This window comes from Hakea prostrata, chromosome 2 (genome assembly GCF_041222555.1).
Source record: "Hakea prostrata isolate BN-2017 chromosome 2, UWA_Hpros_2, whole genome shotgun sequence".
Classification (NCBI taxonomy): domain Eukaryota; kingdom Viridiplantae; phylum Streptophyta; class Magnoliopsida; order Proteales; family Proteaceae; genus Hakea; species Hakea prostrata.
In genome coordinates, this window is record NC_142601.1 from 23,637,686 (window position 1) to 23,654,724 (window position 17,039).

The 17,039-nt window shown below is 36.1% G+C and overlaps 2 protein-coding genes across 2 annotated transcripts; both read right to left on the reverse strand.

Moving 5' to 3' along the window:
• Nucleotides 1–1,137: 1,137 nt before the first annotated feature.
• LOC149024109 (uncharacterized) lies at nt 1,138–11,459 on the reverse strand. The gene is made up of 9 exons (XM_089143416.1): nt 11,291–11,459; nt 7,516–7,579; nt 5,979–6,237; nt 4,975–5,161; nt 4,743–4,876; nt 4,542–4,654; nt 4,193–4,439; nt 1,385–1,540; nt 1,138–1,290 (listed from the first exon to the last, which is right to left on the reverse strand). The coding sequence occupies exons 1-9, from the start codon at nt 11,457–11,459 to the stop codon at nt 1,138–1,140; spliced, it is 1,482 nt and encodes a 493-aa protein (XP_088999542.1).
• Nucleotides 11,460–13,403: 1,944 nt separating this feature from the next.
• On the reverse strand, nt 13,404–16,212 carry LOC149024110 (uncharacterized). The gene is made up of 9 exons (XM_089142888.1): nt 15,711–16,212; nt 15,415–15,601; nt 15,163–15,296; nt 14,959–15,071; nt 14,601–14,847; nt 14,346–14,498; nt 14,130–14,209; nt 13,958–14,007; nt 13,404–13,658 (listed from the first exon to the last, which is right to left on the reverse strand). Exons 1-9 carry the CDS (start codon nt 16,146–16,148, stop codon nt 13,522–13,524), a joined length of 1,539 nt encoding a protein of 512 aa, XP_088999014.1. The 5' UTR covers nt 16,149–16,212; the 3' UTR covers nt 13,404–13,521.
• Nucleotides 16,213–17,039: the final 827 nt, after the last annotated feature.

A 17,039-nucleotide genomic window follows, 5' to 3' on the forward strand; every position in this document is an offset into this window, starting at 1 on the left:
AGGTAACCACTGGAAATCAAAAGAAAATAAAATAATCAGTGGCAACCAAAATAGGGTAAAATTGTATTCAACAAACAAAACCCAATGCATGAAAGTTTATCGCAAATCTGCAAATGGCTGAATAGATTACTTACATAAACCCGACAAAAACCTCCAATCTGCAAATCGCTGACGAAACTGGGTCTTGATTAACACGCTTGCTCGCCGTCGGCAGAGAAGAATGCAGTTTCTCGCAAGTTAGGGCATTCAACGATTTTCCTAGATGATGTTCTTGATGTTTCTTGAGGAACTCTATTTTGCCACTATCCAAAAGATGGAGCAGTGAAGATCAAATAGCGGATTTGATACATTGAAATGGAAGAGAATCAGAGGATGAGAAGGCGAAGTTGAAGAATAGCCTGAGACTTGTCTCACGTGGAATGATTTGGAAACAACAAGCCTGTCAAAGCCTTCACCATTTGGAAGATGGGCTTAGTAAATATTTAACAAATGTATTATCATTTGAAAATCTTTATTTTGATCAATTTTTACAAGTGTCAGGAAGGGGAGGAGAATAAGAAAAGACAACCCACTAAAATTTATCAAGATGCCAGCTTTCTTTTGTATATTAGTCTATAATTTTTACTTTTTGGTTAAAAAAAAGTTTTTTGTTTTGAATACCCAACACAAGAGACTTGGAGAGAACTTAATGCGTACATGAGTTCACATGCTTTTGATAAATTCCACACATCAACAAGGTACTCAAAACATACTGCTACTAAACCCGAACCCAAACCACACCGGCCCGAAACCGTTATTTTCTTAATGGCCGTGTTTGGGCTGAGTGTTTTTCAGCCCGAAACCGGTCCAATCCGAACCGTTGACACCCCTATCTAACTTACTGAAAAAGAATTTTCTTTTTTAGTGGAATAAAATCTAGCTTGGTTCTTAAAGATTCTTTTCGCAAATTTTCTCAAATAATACCCCTGCTGATTTGGTTGATTTCCTGCAAGCACAATAATAATATTAATTAAAATTTACTAGAAAAAATATATATAAAATCACCAAAATTATAGAAATACGCCCAATTAATTAGTAGATATAAATTCTACTCATCAGTGGAACCGAAACCCTACAAAAATTGTACAATTCAGATATTCAAGTTTGACTTGAAGACTCATAGCTGGACAGAGGACTTGGGGGATCAAATGTTATCTGTAAGTTACTAACCCCCCCAATGCTATATGGGTCTCTTAGTCCATTGGAGAATACGATGTTGCTTCCAAAACGTTCAAGAACACACTTAACATCCTGCAGTTTTAATCCATTAATCTCAGAAATGAAGTTGTAAGAAGAAGGAAGAAGAAGGAAGTTTTGTTAGTCATCCTAAGTAATTAAAACTTACGTGACCACCAAACTGAGTTGTGATCCAATGAGGCCGAGGACTCACACCATATGAATCCATGCAGTTTTTTACGTAGGTAGTGAAATTGAATGGTGCAGCTGGGAACATGGTGTCGTTGCTACCTCGGCCGATGGGCATTACCATCTCACTACATGTCTAGATGAAAATAAGCCATCAATAGTTAAGATAATAATATTAGGGTTTGTGATTTAAAATGATTGCTTAATGCATTATATTCTGAATATCTAATTTAGAGTATCCAAACCATTGCTTCTACCTAGTAGATTTATAAATAATGTTAAGGAGTTCACAGTTAGTAAACTCTCCTACAAGCCAGGCTCATGCACCCTTAAATCACAACCAACTTAATGGCATATATTAGAACATAAACTTGACATGTCTCACATCAATAAATAAATAGTAAAGGGGAAAAAAATTAACAATGGCGAAAATGACGGAAATTACAAGCAACAAGCACACAGTCATGCTTAAATTTATGTCAAATTTGCTAGAGCTAGGGCCAGGTCTGGTAGGACAAGGCAATCATAAAGACCCAAACCAATCAAGGACAATCAATGCAAGATTTGGGTTTGACTGGTTCGTCAGGTTTCAGGATTCAGGGTCAGTGATAGAAATTTGAGGCCTTCTAAACATTAGGGCTAGAATAGGCTAAGTTAAGAGCAAGGGCGAAACCATGATTCAACACTGGGGAGAGGGGCCGAAGAATGAAAGTCCAGATAACCTTCCCGTTGGGGAAGCACTAATGCTTTTTCGCAATGTGGGCCCTTATATGAACCATTAGGAGTCCCACTTCTCAATTATTTTATTATATTAAGGAATAAGTCCATACATATTTTGTGGGGCCCACATATATTTGAAAAAATAGGTATATTATTGATGATGATATTTTTTTTTTAACAAAATATAGTAAATTAAAACAATTATATATATATATATATATATATATATATATATATATATATATATATATATAACATGATTTCAACACTAAAAAGTTAGATGCAAACCAAAGTTTTCTTTGGTAGAAAAAAATGCAAATCAAAATTTATTTTTTTTAGGTAGAAGATGCAAGACAATGGTAGTTAACTACTTACTAACTATAGATATTTTGTTCACAATATAATATCAAATAACAAAAATTGCAGAAAAAATAGAGAATATAAAATCAAATAAAAAAATAAAAAATGAAAATAATAGAAATCATAAATAAATTGAGAAAGAAAATGAATACTTAATTGTGGGGAAGGCTTTTTTCCAAATTTTACTTAAGCCATGTTTATAAAAAGAAAAGAGAAGAAATATTAAAAAAAAAATAGAAGAAAATAAACAGGAATTGAGGAGTTAGTTTCTAATTAGAAATAACATTTTGAATTACTATCTAATAAGAATTATTTTCAAAAATTTCTTTTAACCCATATTTATAGAAAGAGAAGAGAATAAATAGAAAAAAAAGGTGAAAGAGAAGAGAGGGATAATAAATAGAGATTGAGGAGTTAGTTTTTAATTATGAATGATATTTATATCTAGGGATAATTACTGTTGCCCCCCTGTACTTTGATTTTATTACTAATAAAGCCCTGTTCTTTATAAAATTACTGTTGCCCCCCTTCCTTATAACGGTGTTAAGTAACCGTTAAGTTTGAATATGTAATGTCTAATTTGCCCTTCATTAAAATTGAGAAATCAAAAGACAATGTTACCCCATTTATAAAAACAAAATTAAATGTCAACTTTACCCTAAACTTCATTTATTTTGAATTAATAAAATCGACAAAATCCAATTCTGATTTGGTTTCCCACCTTCACTAAACTTCATTTATTTTGAATTAAAGAAATGGACAAAATCCAAATCCGATTTGGTTTCCCGCCTTCACCAAGCTTCATTTATTTTGAATTAAAAAAATGGGCAAAATCCAAATCCGATTTGGTTTCCCGCCTTCACTAAACTTTATTTATTTTGAATTAAAGAAATGAGAAAAATACAAATCTAATTTGGTATCCCACTTTCACTAAATTTCATTTACTTTAAAAATATTTTCAGTGATATTCAATTTCCAATTTGAGTTGAATTCGATTTTCCTTCTTCTTTGGTTTTTATTTGAGTTTTATTCAGTCATTATTTCTTTATTTAGTGGTTTTTTTTTTTAATAACAAATTATAGTTACTTTTTTCTCCACAATTAATTAAGGGTACTACTGTAAATTGACAAAAGGGTAGATAAGTAAAGAGATAAGTATAAAGGTATTTTGAGGTTTTTGGGAAAATATAAAGATGCCACATCATCAGTAAACTAAAGGAACTTAACGGTAAGGGGGCAATAGTAATTGTAGACAAAGTTAAAGGTTGGATTAGTAATTTTGAAAAGTACAGGGGATACAATAGTAATAAAATCAAAGTAAAGGGGGCAATAGTAATTATCCCTTATATCTATTATTTTTTGTTTTCAATATTGAGGGGGACAAATAGTAATATTTCACGTATGAGAAGAGAAAAAACTGAAAATTTAAAAAAAGAATTTAAAAAGATAATATAATTTAAAAAAAAAACTGTGGGTCCACCTCTGGTTAAGAGCATTCAGGGCTGCAATTGGTTTAGGAAGAGCCTGGCTCTGTCTGTCCTTGTTACAGCCCTAAAGCAGGCAACCATGCATTATACGTAAGTATATAGCATAATTTCAGGACACCTTACCCTAAACATTTTCTGTTGTTAACTACTATTTTGATGCCGAGTCGATATTAGAGCATAACTACAAAAGATACAAATTCATTTGTAGTTAAAAAGAGTTACCTGCCAATTCCAACCTTCAGCTGTTTCAGCTGAATCGTAGAATGCAGTTGTATCATAGCATGACCGGTTTCCCTGATAAGCAACCAGACCTGCAAATGCCCGACTTAGAATATTGGTTCCTTCAGATGCTTGATCGATTCCTCTGCAAATCCTTGAAACTGGATAATATGGAGGCATATTATATTGTGCAGCTGCAGAATATGTATCTTCTAAGTAGTCCTTCAGTTCAAAAGATGTGTTCAATTTGCTAGAAACAAAACCAGCGAACACAAGTTTATCATTATCAGATAAACCACAAACCATTCTTTGAGAGGAAAAAAATATACAGATTTGAGCTTTGACTACTTACGAGCAAGTCTTGAACCTTTCGCTGAGAAAATTAAGACCATCGGCTTGGGAAGCAACCTTGTCTATTTCAGACCACACTTGCCTAATTGTATTGTAGCAATTCTCACTCATTTCCTGCACCACCACCATCACCAGGAGAAAATACCAGTTAGAGATCGTTAATTATTTCTTCTAACAGGAGTTTCTGTGCATGTTTACATACTCTGAAATCCTTGGTGACAATAGAGAAGTATCCATTTTCAGGGACGATGTCATCAAAGTAAAGAATTGGTGCTGACGATGCAAGTGCTCCATAAGCAACATGAGGATATTTCAGTCTAAACCATGATGCAAGCACTGAAAAAGAAAGAAAATGGAACTAAGAATCTCATGAAATGACGAAACTAAGACTCATTAAGTGTTAAACGAAGGATTATGTGTTGCTAATGACATACTTCCACCATAAGATGCTCCGAAGACAATAACAGGACAGGCTTCTGCAGATAAATTTTTCTTCAGATTAATAATCACTTCTGCATAATCTGCTAAAGCTTGGGAAGAACTGAAGTAGCCAAGTGTGCTTGCGTTCTGGAAGGCTTCTTTCCGTGACCCAAAAGGGATTGATTTTCCATAGTAGCGGTGCTGTAAGCAAACATCAATCCTTCCACCTCAGTGTTATAAAATGAAAGCAAACACACAGTGGTGGAGCCAGGATTTAACTTCCAAGGGCCAAGTACCGGCATTTCAAATAGAACACAATAAATTTTTTACCCATTATCATTATCATTAAATTTTCTCCAATCAAGGGCCTAAGTACTATATTTCACACATGGAAAGAAGGTTAAAAGGAAATTTACAAACTTTCGATAAGGGAATGGAGAAATTTCAAAAAAATTTGGGGGTCAAGTGCTGATATTTCACGCATGGAAAGAAAACTATAGGGAAAGTTTCAAAAAAGTGGAAAGAAAGGAAATTTAAAAAATTTGTCCACACAAACACATGAAACATGATTTTATGTAGTCCACCCAAAGGTTATATCCACGGCTAAATAGATATGGTTTTTCGAGAAATAGATAAATAGAGTCACAAGCTAGTCATTTTTCTATCCCTCTCAATCCTATTAAGAGACTATATATAGTTAAGGTGAAAAACCCTACTTCAAGAAAAATGACTGAAATGCCCTTCTACCCTTCAATGGGCAAAAATATCAAAACAACATTGAACCTCCAAATTATTTAAGGCTGATCGACTACCAGTCATTTCAAAGAACTCGAAATTCTGAACAAGATCCAAGTCTGTGGTGTAAAAAGCCAATGTCAAAAATAGTTATCTAGACATGTTTAGCCCCCCGGATGTCCACAGAACATTTCGTATGTTAAGAATTAGTCTTCCCCACAATGCTTAGCCATGACAATAGTCATTAATTTCACAGCAGAGAGAAAAAGAGGGAGAGAGTTACCTCTATATACAATAAAAGAGCCTTGAATTGAGGTGCATTTTCATTAAGAAAGCCAATAACTTCAAGATCTTGATCCAAAGGAGATTCTTCTCCGAGATAAGCAAAGATTGGAGCACTAGAATTGGCACCACCCCAGTACTTAAAACTGACCACATACTTCTGTTGAAAGCTTCTATAGCTTTCTGGTTGATAATTGAAATGGTCGAGCGTTTGTGTATAGAAAAAGGTCTTCAAATCACTGGAAGAAGAGGAAGGTTTGCTGGTGGCAGCAGCAGCAACAGCAACATTGTTAGGTTTTTTATTAAAATCTATATTATCTATATATTAAGTTTCAAAATTAGTTTTTGCATTTCTTTTATTTTGTTTGTGTGTGGGACCCTTGAGGTAAGGGTGGTAATGAGGCACCATGAGGTAAGGGTGGTAATGAGGCACCATGAGTAAAGGAGGCCCTTCATGACCTTGGTTAAAGGAGGCCCTTCATGGCTTTGGTTATGAGGCTCTTCATGACATTGGTCATGGGTCTTAAAGGTCTTGATCATGGTGATGAGGTGGGCTAACTTGAATGGTGGAATTACTCAAATTCTAACTCTTGACCTTTATTTCTCATTTCAACTTCATGACCATTCATGGCCATTACCATGAGTGGGGGTTAAGGTCTTTGAATGGGTTAAAGCCTATTCATTCCAAGGAAGTGAATATGAGAGTTACTTCCCCAAGTAGTGGGGAGGTTAGGTCAAGGGGGTTTATTCACATTAGTGGAGGAGGGACAAACCATTGATTCTCCATTAGTAGAGAATTGATTCTCCCCTTGTGGGGAGGTGTGGTTTGGGCCTATATAAACCCAATCCTTCCTTGCATATTGTGGGCTATTGTGACTCTCCTCACTCACATTATTTGTTTTACAAAGTTCATTTCTTTCTTGAGTTGTCTAAGTGTTGTGCTCTAGCTTTTGGCTCCTTGAAGGGACTAGAAGAACTACCTCATCTTCTAGTTGGAGGTTGCTTTATCTTGGAGGTGGTGGTGCGAAGAACCCTTGGTAGTAGGGTGCATCAATTACCTTAAAGACAGCATCAAGGTGTGACTCAACCTCATCAATCAGTGGTCCGTTCGGTTGCTACTTCAAGCTCTTCAAATTTGCTAAAGATCTTCATCTCTCAATTGTATTGCAATTTCACTTTTATATGTTTGAAGAATTTGTAATACAATTACCCCAACAAGTTTAAGGTAATTGAATTTGGAAGATCCAATGGCAAGTCTTGGAGATGGCGACTTCAACAAAGACGGAGACAACAACATTGAGGTTGTTGATGGAATTAACACCGGAGGAGATCCTTCAAACAATACCGTTGAAGGTAATGTCAACAAACAAGGTGACGACACTTTCGTTGCCATAGATGGTATGAGATATCCATTCCTTGCTACTCATGATTCAATCCCCACTAATGTAATTCCAACAGTGACAGATCTTATCCCGGATTTGGGTAAGATGAGGATTGTCACTGAGTTCGAAAAAATCGAACAGTTTGGAGGTCAAAACTTCAAAAGGTGGAGGCAAATGTTGCTATTTCCCTTAACCCAAATTGGGGTGGCATTTGCCTTGACTGAACCCATGCCAGAAAAAAGTATTGATCCTGTTAAGGAGGGCAAAAGGGTGGCTTGGATTCAAGCGGACTACCAATGCAAGAATCGAATTCTGAATGCATTATCTAATGACTTATACCATGTGTATAGTTCATTAGAATATGCTTATTCGATTTGGGATGCTTTGGTTAAAAAGTATTCTCTTGAAGATGCTGGTTCAAAGAAATACTTGGTGGCTAGCTTTCTAAATTTTACTATGAAAGATAGTGACACAATATCAACCCAAATTGATTTATTTCAAATTGTGGTTGGGAAGCTAGCAAAAGAGAAAATGGTCTTACCTGAAGAATTTGTAACCGATGCCTTGATTGAGAAACTTCCACCTTCATGGAATGCTTTCAAGATGTTTATGAAACATAAGAAGACAGGATTGACCTTAGACCAGTTGGTTGTAAGGATCAAGATTGAAGAAAGGAACCGGTTCAAAGACAAAGGTGAAAAAGACCTTGGAGAAAGTCGCCTAAAAGCGAACTTGGTGGAAACCAACAAGCAAAACAAGAAGAGGAAAAGTCATCAAGAATATGATGAGTCTTCTAAGAAGAAGAAACTGACTTGTTTTGTTTGTGGAAAGGTTGGCCATTTTAAGAAAGATTGTAGGTTCAAGAAGAAAAAAGTTGAAAAGGTGAACCTAGTTGAAGATGATGTGTTTGTAGCTATGATCACAGAAGCCAATTTGGTTGAAAAACCAAAGGATTGGGTGTTGGATAGCGGTGCTACAAGACATATCTGTGGTGATCTTAAGATGTTTTCCTCCTATTCCATGGGCTCAAATGATGAAAAGGTATTTATGGGAAACTCCCAAAGTGCCCCTCTTATGGGAAAAAGTAAGGTGACTTTGAAACTTACTATACGGGCAAAAACCAAACATCGATTATTTTGACACATTTGCCCCTGTGTCAAGAATTGCCTCAATAAGAGTTATGTTGGCAATTGCGTCAATACATAACTTGGTCATCCATCAAATGGATGTAAAAACTGCTTTTCTAAATGGTGATTTAGAAGAGGAAGTTTACATAAAACAACCAGAAGGTTGTATTGTAAAAGGACAAGAGCAAAAAGTTTGCAAGCTTAGAAAATCCTTATATGGATTGAAGCAAGCGCCTAAGCAATGGCATGAAAAATTAGACAAGGCTCTAATTTCAAATGGCTTTATCATCAACAATGCCGAAAGGTGCTTATATAGCAAGTTTCACGGTGGTAAAGGCGTATTTATTCTACTATACGTAGATGATATGTTGATAATGGGGACGAGCTTGGCAGTAGTGAATCAAACTAAGCATATTTTGATGTCTAATTTTAACACAAAAGACTTAGGGGAAGCTGATATGATTCTTGGGATCAAGATCATCAAGCAAGGGAATTGTATTTCACTATGTCAAGCTCGTTATGTGGAAAACATACTTACAAAGTATGGCTACCATGAACTTTCAGTAGTCAAAACACCTTTTGAGGTGGGATGTCATTTGAAAAGGAACTTGGGTGAACCAGTGAACCAGAAAAGGTATGCACAAATCATTGGTTCAGTTTCATATCTCATGAATTGTACACGTCCAGATATTGCTCTTGCGGTAGGAAAGTTGAGTCAACATACTCAAAATCCAAGTAAAGAGCATTGGAGTGCAATTGATAGATTACTAAGGTACCTAAAAGGTACTATAGACTATAGTTTACACTATAGTGGTAAGCCAACAGTTTTAGAAGGGTATTGCGATGCTAATTGGATTTCGGATACAAACGAATCCTTACCCACTAGTGGGTATGTGTTTACACTAGCAGGTGGTGCAATCTCTTGGAAGTCCACAAAGCAATCATGTGGAACAGGTTCTACCATGGAAGCTGAGTTCATAGCTTTAGAGAAGGCAGGAATAGAAGCCGAATGGCTTAGAAGTTTAATGGCAGATATACCATTGTGGGAAAAACCGACGCCATCGGTATCACTACATTGTGATAACCAAGCGGCTATTCACTTAGCCAAGAATAAGGTGTACAATGGTAAAAGGAGGCATATACGCCTTAGACACAATCTTGTGCGACAAGACATAGATGAAGGAATGATAGCTATCGATTATGTGAAGTCAGAAAGGAATCAAGCTGACATGTTCACAAAGGCTATGTCTGTCAAAAACTTGTGTATTGCATCTACAAGAATGGGGTTAATGCCTAATCCTCAGGTCACATAATGGATACCCTACCTATGTGAAGAGGCTAAATACCTGAATTAGGTTCAAGGGGTACAAACGAAGTCATGGGAAGACCGGTTCAATACTACCATTTATAATTATTCCATTCTAGGGTGTAGATGAAGGTAATAGTACTACTACAAGGGTAAGGTTGAGCGAAGCTCTTAATTAGTCTAATCCCAAGGAATGTGGGGGTGTGTTAGTTGTGGTGCACATCGGGAGACTAACCTAAGTGGATGTAGGTGGTTTGGCCGCCACTAATGAGAACTTATAGGCGAGTGCTCTAAACATTCATGAATCCAAGATAAGGGACATGGCCGGTTCAAAAGTCCAATGTGTAGTGTAAAAGGTAGCTCCAAAAGTCAACCTTTAGGACATGGATGATGGGGCGGTCAGCTACACTAATGAGGAAAGGTTCAAGGAGTCTGACTCTACCTGTACTTTGTAGTGCGACTCATTAGACCTAGTGTAGGTTCAAGTCCGAAAGACACCTACAACGATGTGTCTTTTAGTGTCTAATAAAGTCACAACACGAGTCCTTTTTTGCAATTTTGAAACTTGTGGGGGATTGTTAGGTTTTTTATTAAAATCTATATTATCTATATATTAAGTTTCAAAATTAGTTTTTGCATTTCTTTTATTTTGTTTGTGTGTGGGACCCTTGAGGTAAGGGTGGTAATGAGGCACCATGAGGTAAGGGTGGTAATGAGGCACCATGAGTAAAGGAGGCCCTTCATGACCTTGGTTAAAGGAGGCCCTTCATGGCTTTGGTTATGAGGCTCTTCATGACATTGGTCATGGGTCTTAAAGGTCTTGATCATGGTGATGAGGTGGGCTAACTTGAATGGTGGAATTACTCAAATTCTAACTCTTGACCTTTATTTCTCATTTCAACTTCATGACCATTCATGGCCATTACCATGAGTGGGGGTTAAGGTCTTTGAATGGGTTAAAGCCTATTCATTCCAAGGAAGTGAATATGAGAGTTACTTCCCCAAGTAGTGGGGAGGTTAGGTCAAGGGGGTTTATTCACATTAGTGGAGGAGGGACAAACCATTGATTCTCCATTAGTAGAGAATTGATTCTCCCCTTGTGGGGAGGTGTGGTTTGGGCCTATATAAACCCAATCCTTCCTTGCATATTGTGGGCTATTGTGACTCTCCTCACTCACATTATTTGTTTTACAAAGTTCATTTTTTTCTTGAGTTGTCTAAGTGTTGTGCTCTAGCTTTTGGCTCCTTGAAGGGACTAGAAGAACTATCTCATATTCTAGTTGGAGGTTGCTTTATCTTGGAGGTGGTGGTGCGAAGAACCCTTGGTAGTAGGGTGCATCAATTACCTTAAAGACAGCATCAAGGTGTGACTCAACCTCATCAATTAGTGGTCCGTTCGGTTGCTACTTCAAGCTTTTCAAATTTGCTAAAGATCTTCATCTCTCAATTGTATTGCAATTTCACTTTTATATGTTTGAAGAATTTGTAATACAATTACCCCAACAAACATCATCATGGTTCTTCAACCAGGATAATCTATCAACCACACCAAGCCTTGGTATACTTGATTTTCCTGTTGCTGCAGAAACACATGTTATGAAGAAGAGAAAATGGATGAACAGAGAAGAAAACAAAAGCAGTGAATGAGGAGGAGCTTCCATAGACATTTGTCCAAACATGTATGAATTAGGGATTCACTCCCTATATATAAAGTTCTCTACTTTCTCATACTCTTATTAAAATATCTTCCTTTAGTGATAAATGGTTGGGCGGTCCAAGGAATACTAATCTAAAATGGTTGACCATAGTTGATGATTCTTTTGACCCGTTGACTTCTGTAATCTTGGTTTGACCGCGGTTTAGTTAGTAAATTTCAAAGCTAAAGAACCCGGTTTATATTTAATTTGTTTTTCAGTTGGGTTCACTTATTGTGGGACGTAGGCGCAAACCAAATTTGAAAGTGTTAATCTGTTGCTTGGAAGGAATATTACCAATCATTTTCGGTCGAACCGGGCTAGTTTTTCAGATATTGAAAGCCGTTGGTTGGTAGAATATTCTGTTTAGACCAGGCAATGGTGGTAGTAGGCAGTAGCTTCAAGCTGGCAAACATAAAACCGAATCTCATCTCCACAAAGTCACCATTGAGGGAATCTAGTCTCATTAATACCAGGAACTATAAGTGACGCGTTGAAAATTAGAAGTGTTGGTTTGGGACCAAAATGGGTTGTTTGATTCTCAACCACACAAAACCAAAACACAGTTGGACCAGTTGGTTCGATTATTTCCTGTAAAGGAATAAATTTTCACGGGCAGCTTTGTTTGGCATGCTCTAGTAATCCATGCGCGTGTGCGTATCAGTCCGTATCGTTTCGATTTTACTATTTTATCCTTACATATAAAATTTAAAAAAATTTCCATGCCTAGTGAATTAACAACAATGAGAACTTGATTAATTAGAACCCATTTTTCATGTCCCTGATGGGAAGCACTACTCCTCCGATGGCATTACAACTACAAATTATGTGGAGCTCATAAGTAAAAACTAATAAACTATTTAAAAAAATAAACCGAATTCCCTTAATCCTATGGGTCCCCTGTAATTTGTGGTCAATACCTGTCGAGGAAGACGATCTAGACTCATTTTTCAACCAGTGCTTAAGATTTCATTAGTATCCTAAGACATAAGTAGATCCTATATGTTTATAGAATATACCAATTGAGATAGTTCACTTCACCAATCTGATTGGTGAATAATCTTCTGGGTTTATGTAGGTTGACTGAAAAATTTATGTGGAGGGTTTATTTTTTTTGGCCATACCTATGTACTGAGGTTTGAGGGTTCTTTAATTCAGAATGAGAGGGGTGGAACATAAATTATTATAATCCTATTTTTCATTGATAGTGAAACAATTCTCATTTCAATATAGGCAGAGATAATTTTAACCAACTTTTATATTCTTTTTTACCTCGTTTTAGATTTCATTTTTACCAATAGAATCATTTGCGTAAATTTATTTTGATTGAGCTAACAAGAATGACTATGCCAGATTGATATGGTGATGCACATTAGTGCACACAAGGTACTAAACCATTAAGGGTGATCAAATCCTCGACAATTCCAACATAAAACACTCATGGCCCCAACATCGGGCAGCTTGCAACCATTAGAGCTCTCTTGCAATTAAAGAATTGGTTACTACACACATAGGGATCTGGCCTAAAACCTCACCCCACCCCAATCACAACCTTTTAACTTTGCAATTAAGGGATTGGTTTCTGTTTTAGCTATAAATAAAATAAGTAAACCACACATTCAACAATCTTATCTACTTATAAGGACTCCATTTTAAGAAGAGAGTCCGCTTCCTCTCTCTTGATCGCTTGCTATCATATATTTAGGGAGATTTATCTTGTCTGTGTTCAAAAGTGGGCATTCCTCTTCAATGTATAGTAAAAGAGACGCTAGGGAAGGGGGCCGTGTTGCTTTGGTTTTTCACTCTTATTAGTGAAGAAAGTTTCTCTTATTGAAGGAAAAGAATGAATAAGTTAAGGATTCTTTGGTGTATAAATTGAAAAAAAATGAGAAAGAAAGGAGAAAGTGACCCAGAGACTGTACGCAATAAAGAAAACCTCCATTCAACATGTGCATCATTGTTTAAAGTTCCAAACAACAATCATATTTGACCATAACCATTCTTTTTCCAGATCTTGAGAGATGCAATTTTGGTCCTACAATGCTTTTGTTGTAGGATCCACAACATACTGCACTAGCCATCTAGCAATTATTCTGATCTCAATCTTTCTTTGCTCCACTAGCCACTCTGGGTCTTCTGGTGATGATTTAACTATATCCAAGCAATGAGACCCTGCAAATAGTTGGGTACAAAAAAAAAATTTCACTCATGATTTTTTCTCCATGAAATGTGGTTTTTTTTTTTTTTTTTTTTTTTTTTTTTTTTTGTTTTTGGTACAAAAGGCCTTTATTAAGCCAAGAATGGGGATATTAATACGCCTCAATGAGATTCAAACCCACGACCTCTTCATTAAGAGGTGTTGGTTTCAACTACTAGAACGAATCTGCGTTGGCTGAAACATAGTTTACCTATTAATAAGTAAATATTCTTGGCTTTAATTAAGACAACAATAAATGAGGTTGAAGATGTACCATTTTTTGTATGAACAGCAACTAAACTAGAAGAAATGTTTTCCAGCACCCTGTTGATGACAAGACAGAAGAAAAGTTGAATTCTCAAACAAATTGGTAATACATATATATAGAGAACTAAGGATCCATTCGATAAAAAAAATAAAAAATAAAAACACTATAAATATCCTACCCTCCACTGCTATATGGGTCTCTCAGTCCATTTGAGAATATGATGTTGCTTCCAAACCGCTTAAGAACCTGTTTAATGTTCTGCAAGTTTTTACCCATTCATCATTAGATCCTACAAGTAACGAAGAACACATCTTTAAACAAACTTAATTAGCAAGTAATTAGCTTGCAAAAGAATATATTAGCTAGTGATTATTGAGTAATTATTAAGACTTACATGACCACCAAACTGAGTTGTGATCCAATGAGGCCGAGGGCTCACACCATATTTATTCTTACAGTCTTCTATGAAGCTACTGAGGTTGAACGGTGCAAGTGGAAACATGGTATTGTTATCTTGGCCGATTCGCATTACCATCTCACTGCATCTCTAAACCAAGATAAACCATCAACCATTAAGATAAATTATTTTATTTTATATTAAGTTTCAATTTTAGAAGAATTAATTTTATTTGGAGTTGGAAAGTATTACCTGCCAACCCCACCCCTCATTTGTTTCAGATGGCTTGTTGAATTCATTTATATCATAGCATGATTTTTCTCCTCTATAAGCAACCAAACCTGCAAATGCTCGACTTAGAATATCAGTTCCTTCGGATGCTTCATCGATTCCTCTGCAAATCTTTGAAACTGGATAGCCCGGAGGACGATTATATTGAGCAGCAGAAGCATATGTACTCTCTAAGTAGTACTTCAGATCAGAAGATGCATTCAATGTGCTACAGAAGATCGAACGAATCAACAGAAACAATACTAACATTAAGATTTGAACCACCTTCTTTATTGGAAAAAAAAGTAAAATATAATAATAATCTGGCTTGGTTCATTACGAGCAAGTCTTGAATTTTTGGCTGAGATTAATAAGACCATCTGCTAGGGAAGCAACTTTGTCTATTTCTGACCACAATTGTCTAATTGTATTGTAGCAAATCTCACTGGCTTCCTGCACCACCACCCTAACAAGGTTAATTAATTAAAACTCAGTAGAGATCATTAATTAGTTCCTCTAATATGAGATTTTTGTGTTTATATACCCTGAAATCCTTGGTGACAATAGAGTAATATCCATCTTCAGGGGTGATGTCATCAAAGTAGAGAATGGGTGCTGATGATGCAAGTGCTCCATAAGCAACATGAGGATATTTTAGTCTAAACCATGATGCGAGCACTGAAAGATAGATAAAGAAAAGATAATCCTGTGAAATTAATCATGAAATTAAGAGATTTGATTAGTGCTAAATGAGAAATGAGAAATTATATGTGGCTAGCTAATTCTAATCACATACTTCCACCATAAGATCCTCCAAAGACAATAACAGGACTAGCTTCTGCAGATAAATTTTTCTTCAAATCAATAATCAGCTCAGCATAATCTGCTAAAGCTTGGGAAGAACTGAAGTACCCAAGCGTGCTTGCGTTTTGGAATGCTTCTTCCCTTGATCTGAAAGGGATTGATTTTCCATAGTATCGGTGCTGTTAAGAAACACCAACCACCCTACCTTAGCCATGACAATAAGTAATCACACATACAGAGAGAGAGAGAGAGAGAGAGAGAGAGAGAGAGAGAGAGAGAGAGCTTTACCTCTATATACAATATAAGAGCCTGGAATTGAGGAGCGTTTTCATTGAGAAAACCAATAAAATCAAGATCTTCATCCAAAGGAGATTCTTCTCCCAGATAAGCAAAGATTGGAGCACTGGAATTGGCACCACCCCAGTACTTCAGATTAACCACATATTTTTGTTGAAAAGTTCTATAGCTTTCAGGTTGATAGTTGAAATGATCAAGCGTTTGCGTGTAGAAAAAAGCCTTCAAATCACTGGAAGTAGAGGAAGGTTTGATGGGAGCAGCAGTAACATCACCACCATGGTTCTTCACACTTGACAACCTATCAACCACACCAAGCCTTGGTGTTTTCAGTGTTTCTCTTCCTGCAGAAGCACATGTAATGAAGAAGAGAAAATAGAAGAGAGAAGAAAGCAAAAACAGTGGTTGAGAAGGAACTTTCATGGCAATCATGTGGGAATAGAAGAGTGGAAGCAAGACATATGTGATTTAAAGACTCCTTGTATTACTTTTTTCGCTTTTTGCTTCTAATACAAAATACTTCTATAAAATGCCAAATTCTTAGCATTTTATTAAAAGAATATCTTCTCTATAATAACTAAATAGCTAGTATTTGCTCATGTCATATCCTTGGGTGGTCCATAAGAATCCAATTATCTAAAATTGAGTGGATCACGGTTGATGCTTCACTTGGCTATCTTTGAAAACTAAAAAAATAAAACCCTTGGCTAAGGGTGTCAATTCAATATGGAATCGATATTTAGTATGGTGTAGATAAAAAATCAGATACATATTTATCTCATACCATTTTATCATGCTAAATATCAGATAGAAAAAGTATATATATTATTGTTTATTATTATCATTTTTTTGGTATTGGTGTTTTTTTAATACTAGAAATGAAATGCCATCTGCACAGGTCAAACCCAAGACCTCTCCACTGAGAAACATGAATCTTTACCACTCAATTTATTTGGTATATATATATAAGTGGATTTTTGAGTTAAGAAACCGGTTTAAATTTTGGTTTAATTGTCATCCATTTTCAAGCCTTTTTTAGTCCACCTAATGTTGGACGTAGACGCAAACCAAACTTTGAAAGGGCTGTGTGTTCTTTGTAGTGGAGAATATTATCCCACTTATTTCCCGTTCAACTGGATAGATTTCTTGTTATTGGAACCACAGACACAAAGTTACCACTGGGGTGAATGTTGTCATATCAAACTAACGTAAGAGATGCGTTGAGGAATTAGCAAGTAAATGGGTTCTTTGAATGCCACCACAAAGGATAGGTTTGGAAATCGCTGAAGCCAGGCTTTTGATACTTCAAAGATAACTATAAAA

What these genes read in the sequence shown, in the direction of transcription:
- LOC149024109 (XM_089143416.1), bottom strand. Translation starts at nt 11,459, where the DNA reads ATGTCTATGGAAGCTCCTCCTCATTCACTGCTTTTGTTTTCTTCTCTG. An exon ending in TTGTCACCAAGGATTTCAGA is followed by an intron (nt 4,655 to 4,742) that starts GTATGTAAACAT and finishes GTGGTGGTGCAG; the next exon opens with GAAATGAGTGAGAATTGCTA. An exon ending in CTGAAGGTTGGAATTGGCAG is followed by an intron (nt 1,541 to 4,192) that starts GTAACTCTTTTT and finishes ATTTTCATCTAG; the next exon opens with ACATGTAGTGAGATGGTAAT.
- LOC149024110 (XM_089142888.1), bottom strand. Translation starts at nt 16,148, where the DNA reads ATGATTGCCATGAAAGTTCCTTCTCAACCACTGTTTTTGCTTTCTTCT. An exon ending in CTCTTATATTGTATATAGAG is followed by an intron (nt 15,602 to 15,710) that starts GTAAAGCTCTCT and finishes GTTTCTTAACAG; the next exon opens with CACCGATACTATGGAAAATC. An exon ending in ATGAGGGGTGGGGTTGGCAG is followed by an intron (nt 14,499 to 14,600) that starts GTAATACTTTCC and finishes ATCTTGGTTTAG; the next exon opens with AGATGCAGTGAGATGGTAAT.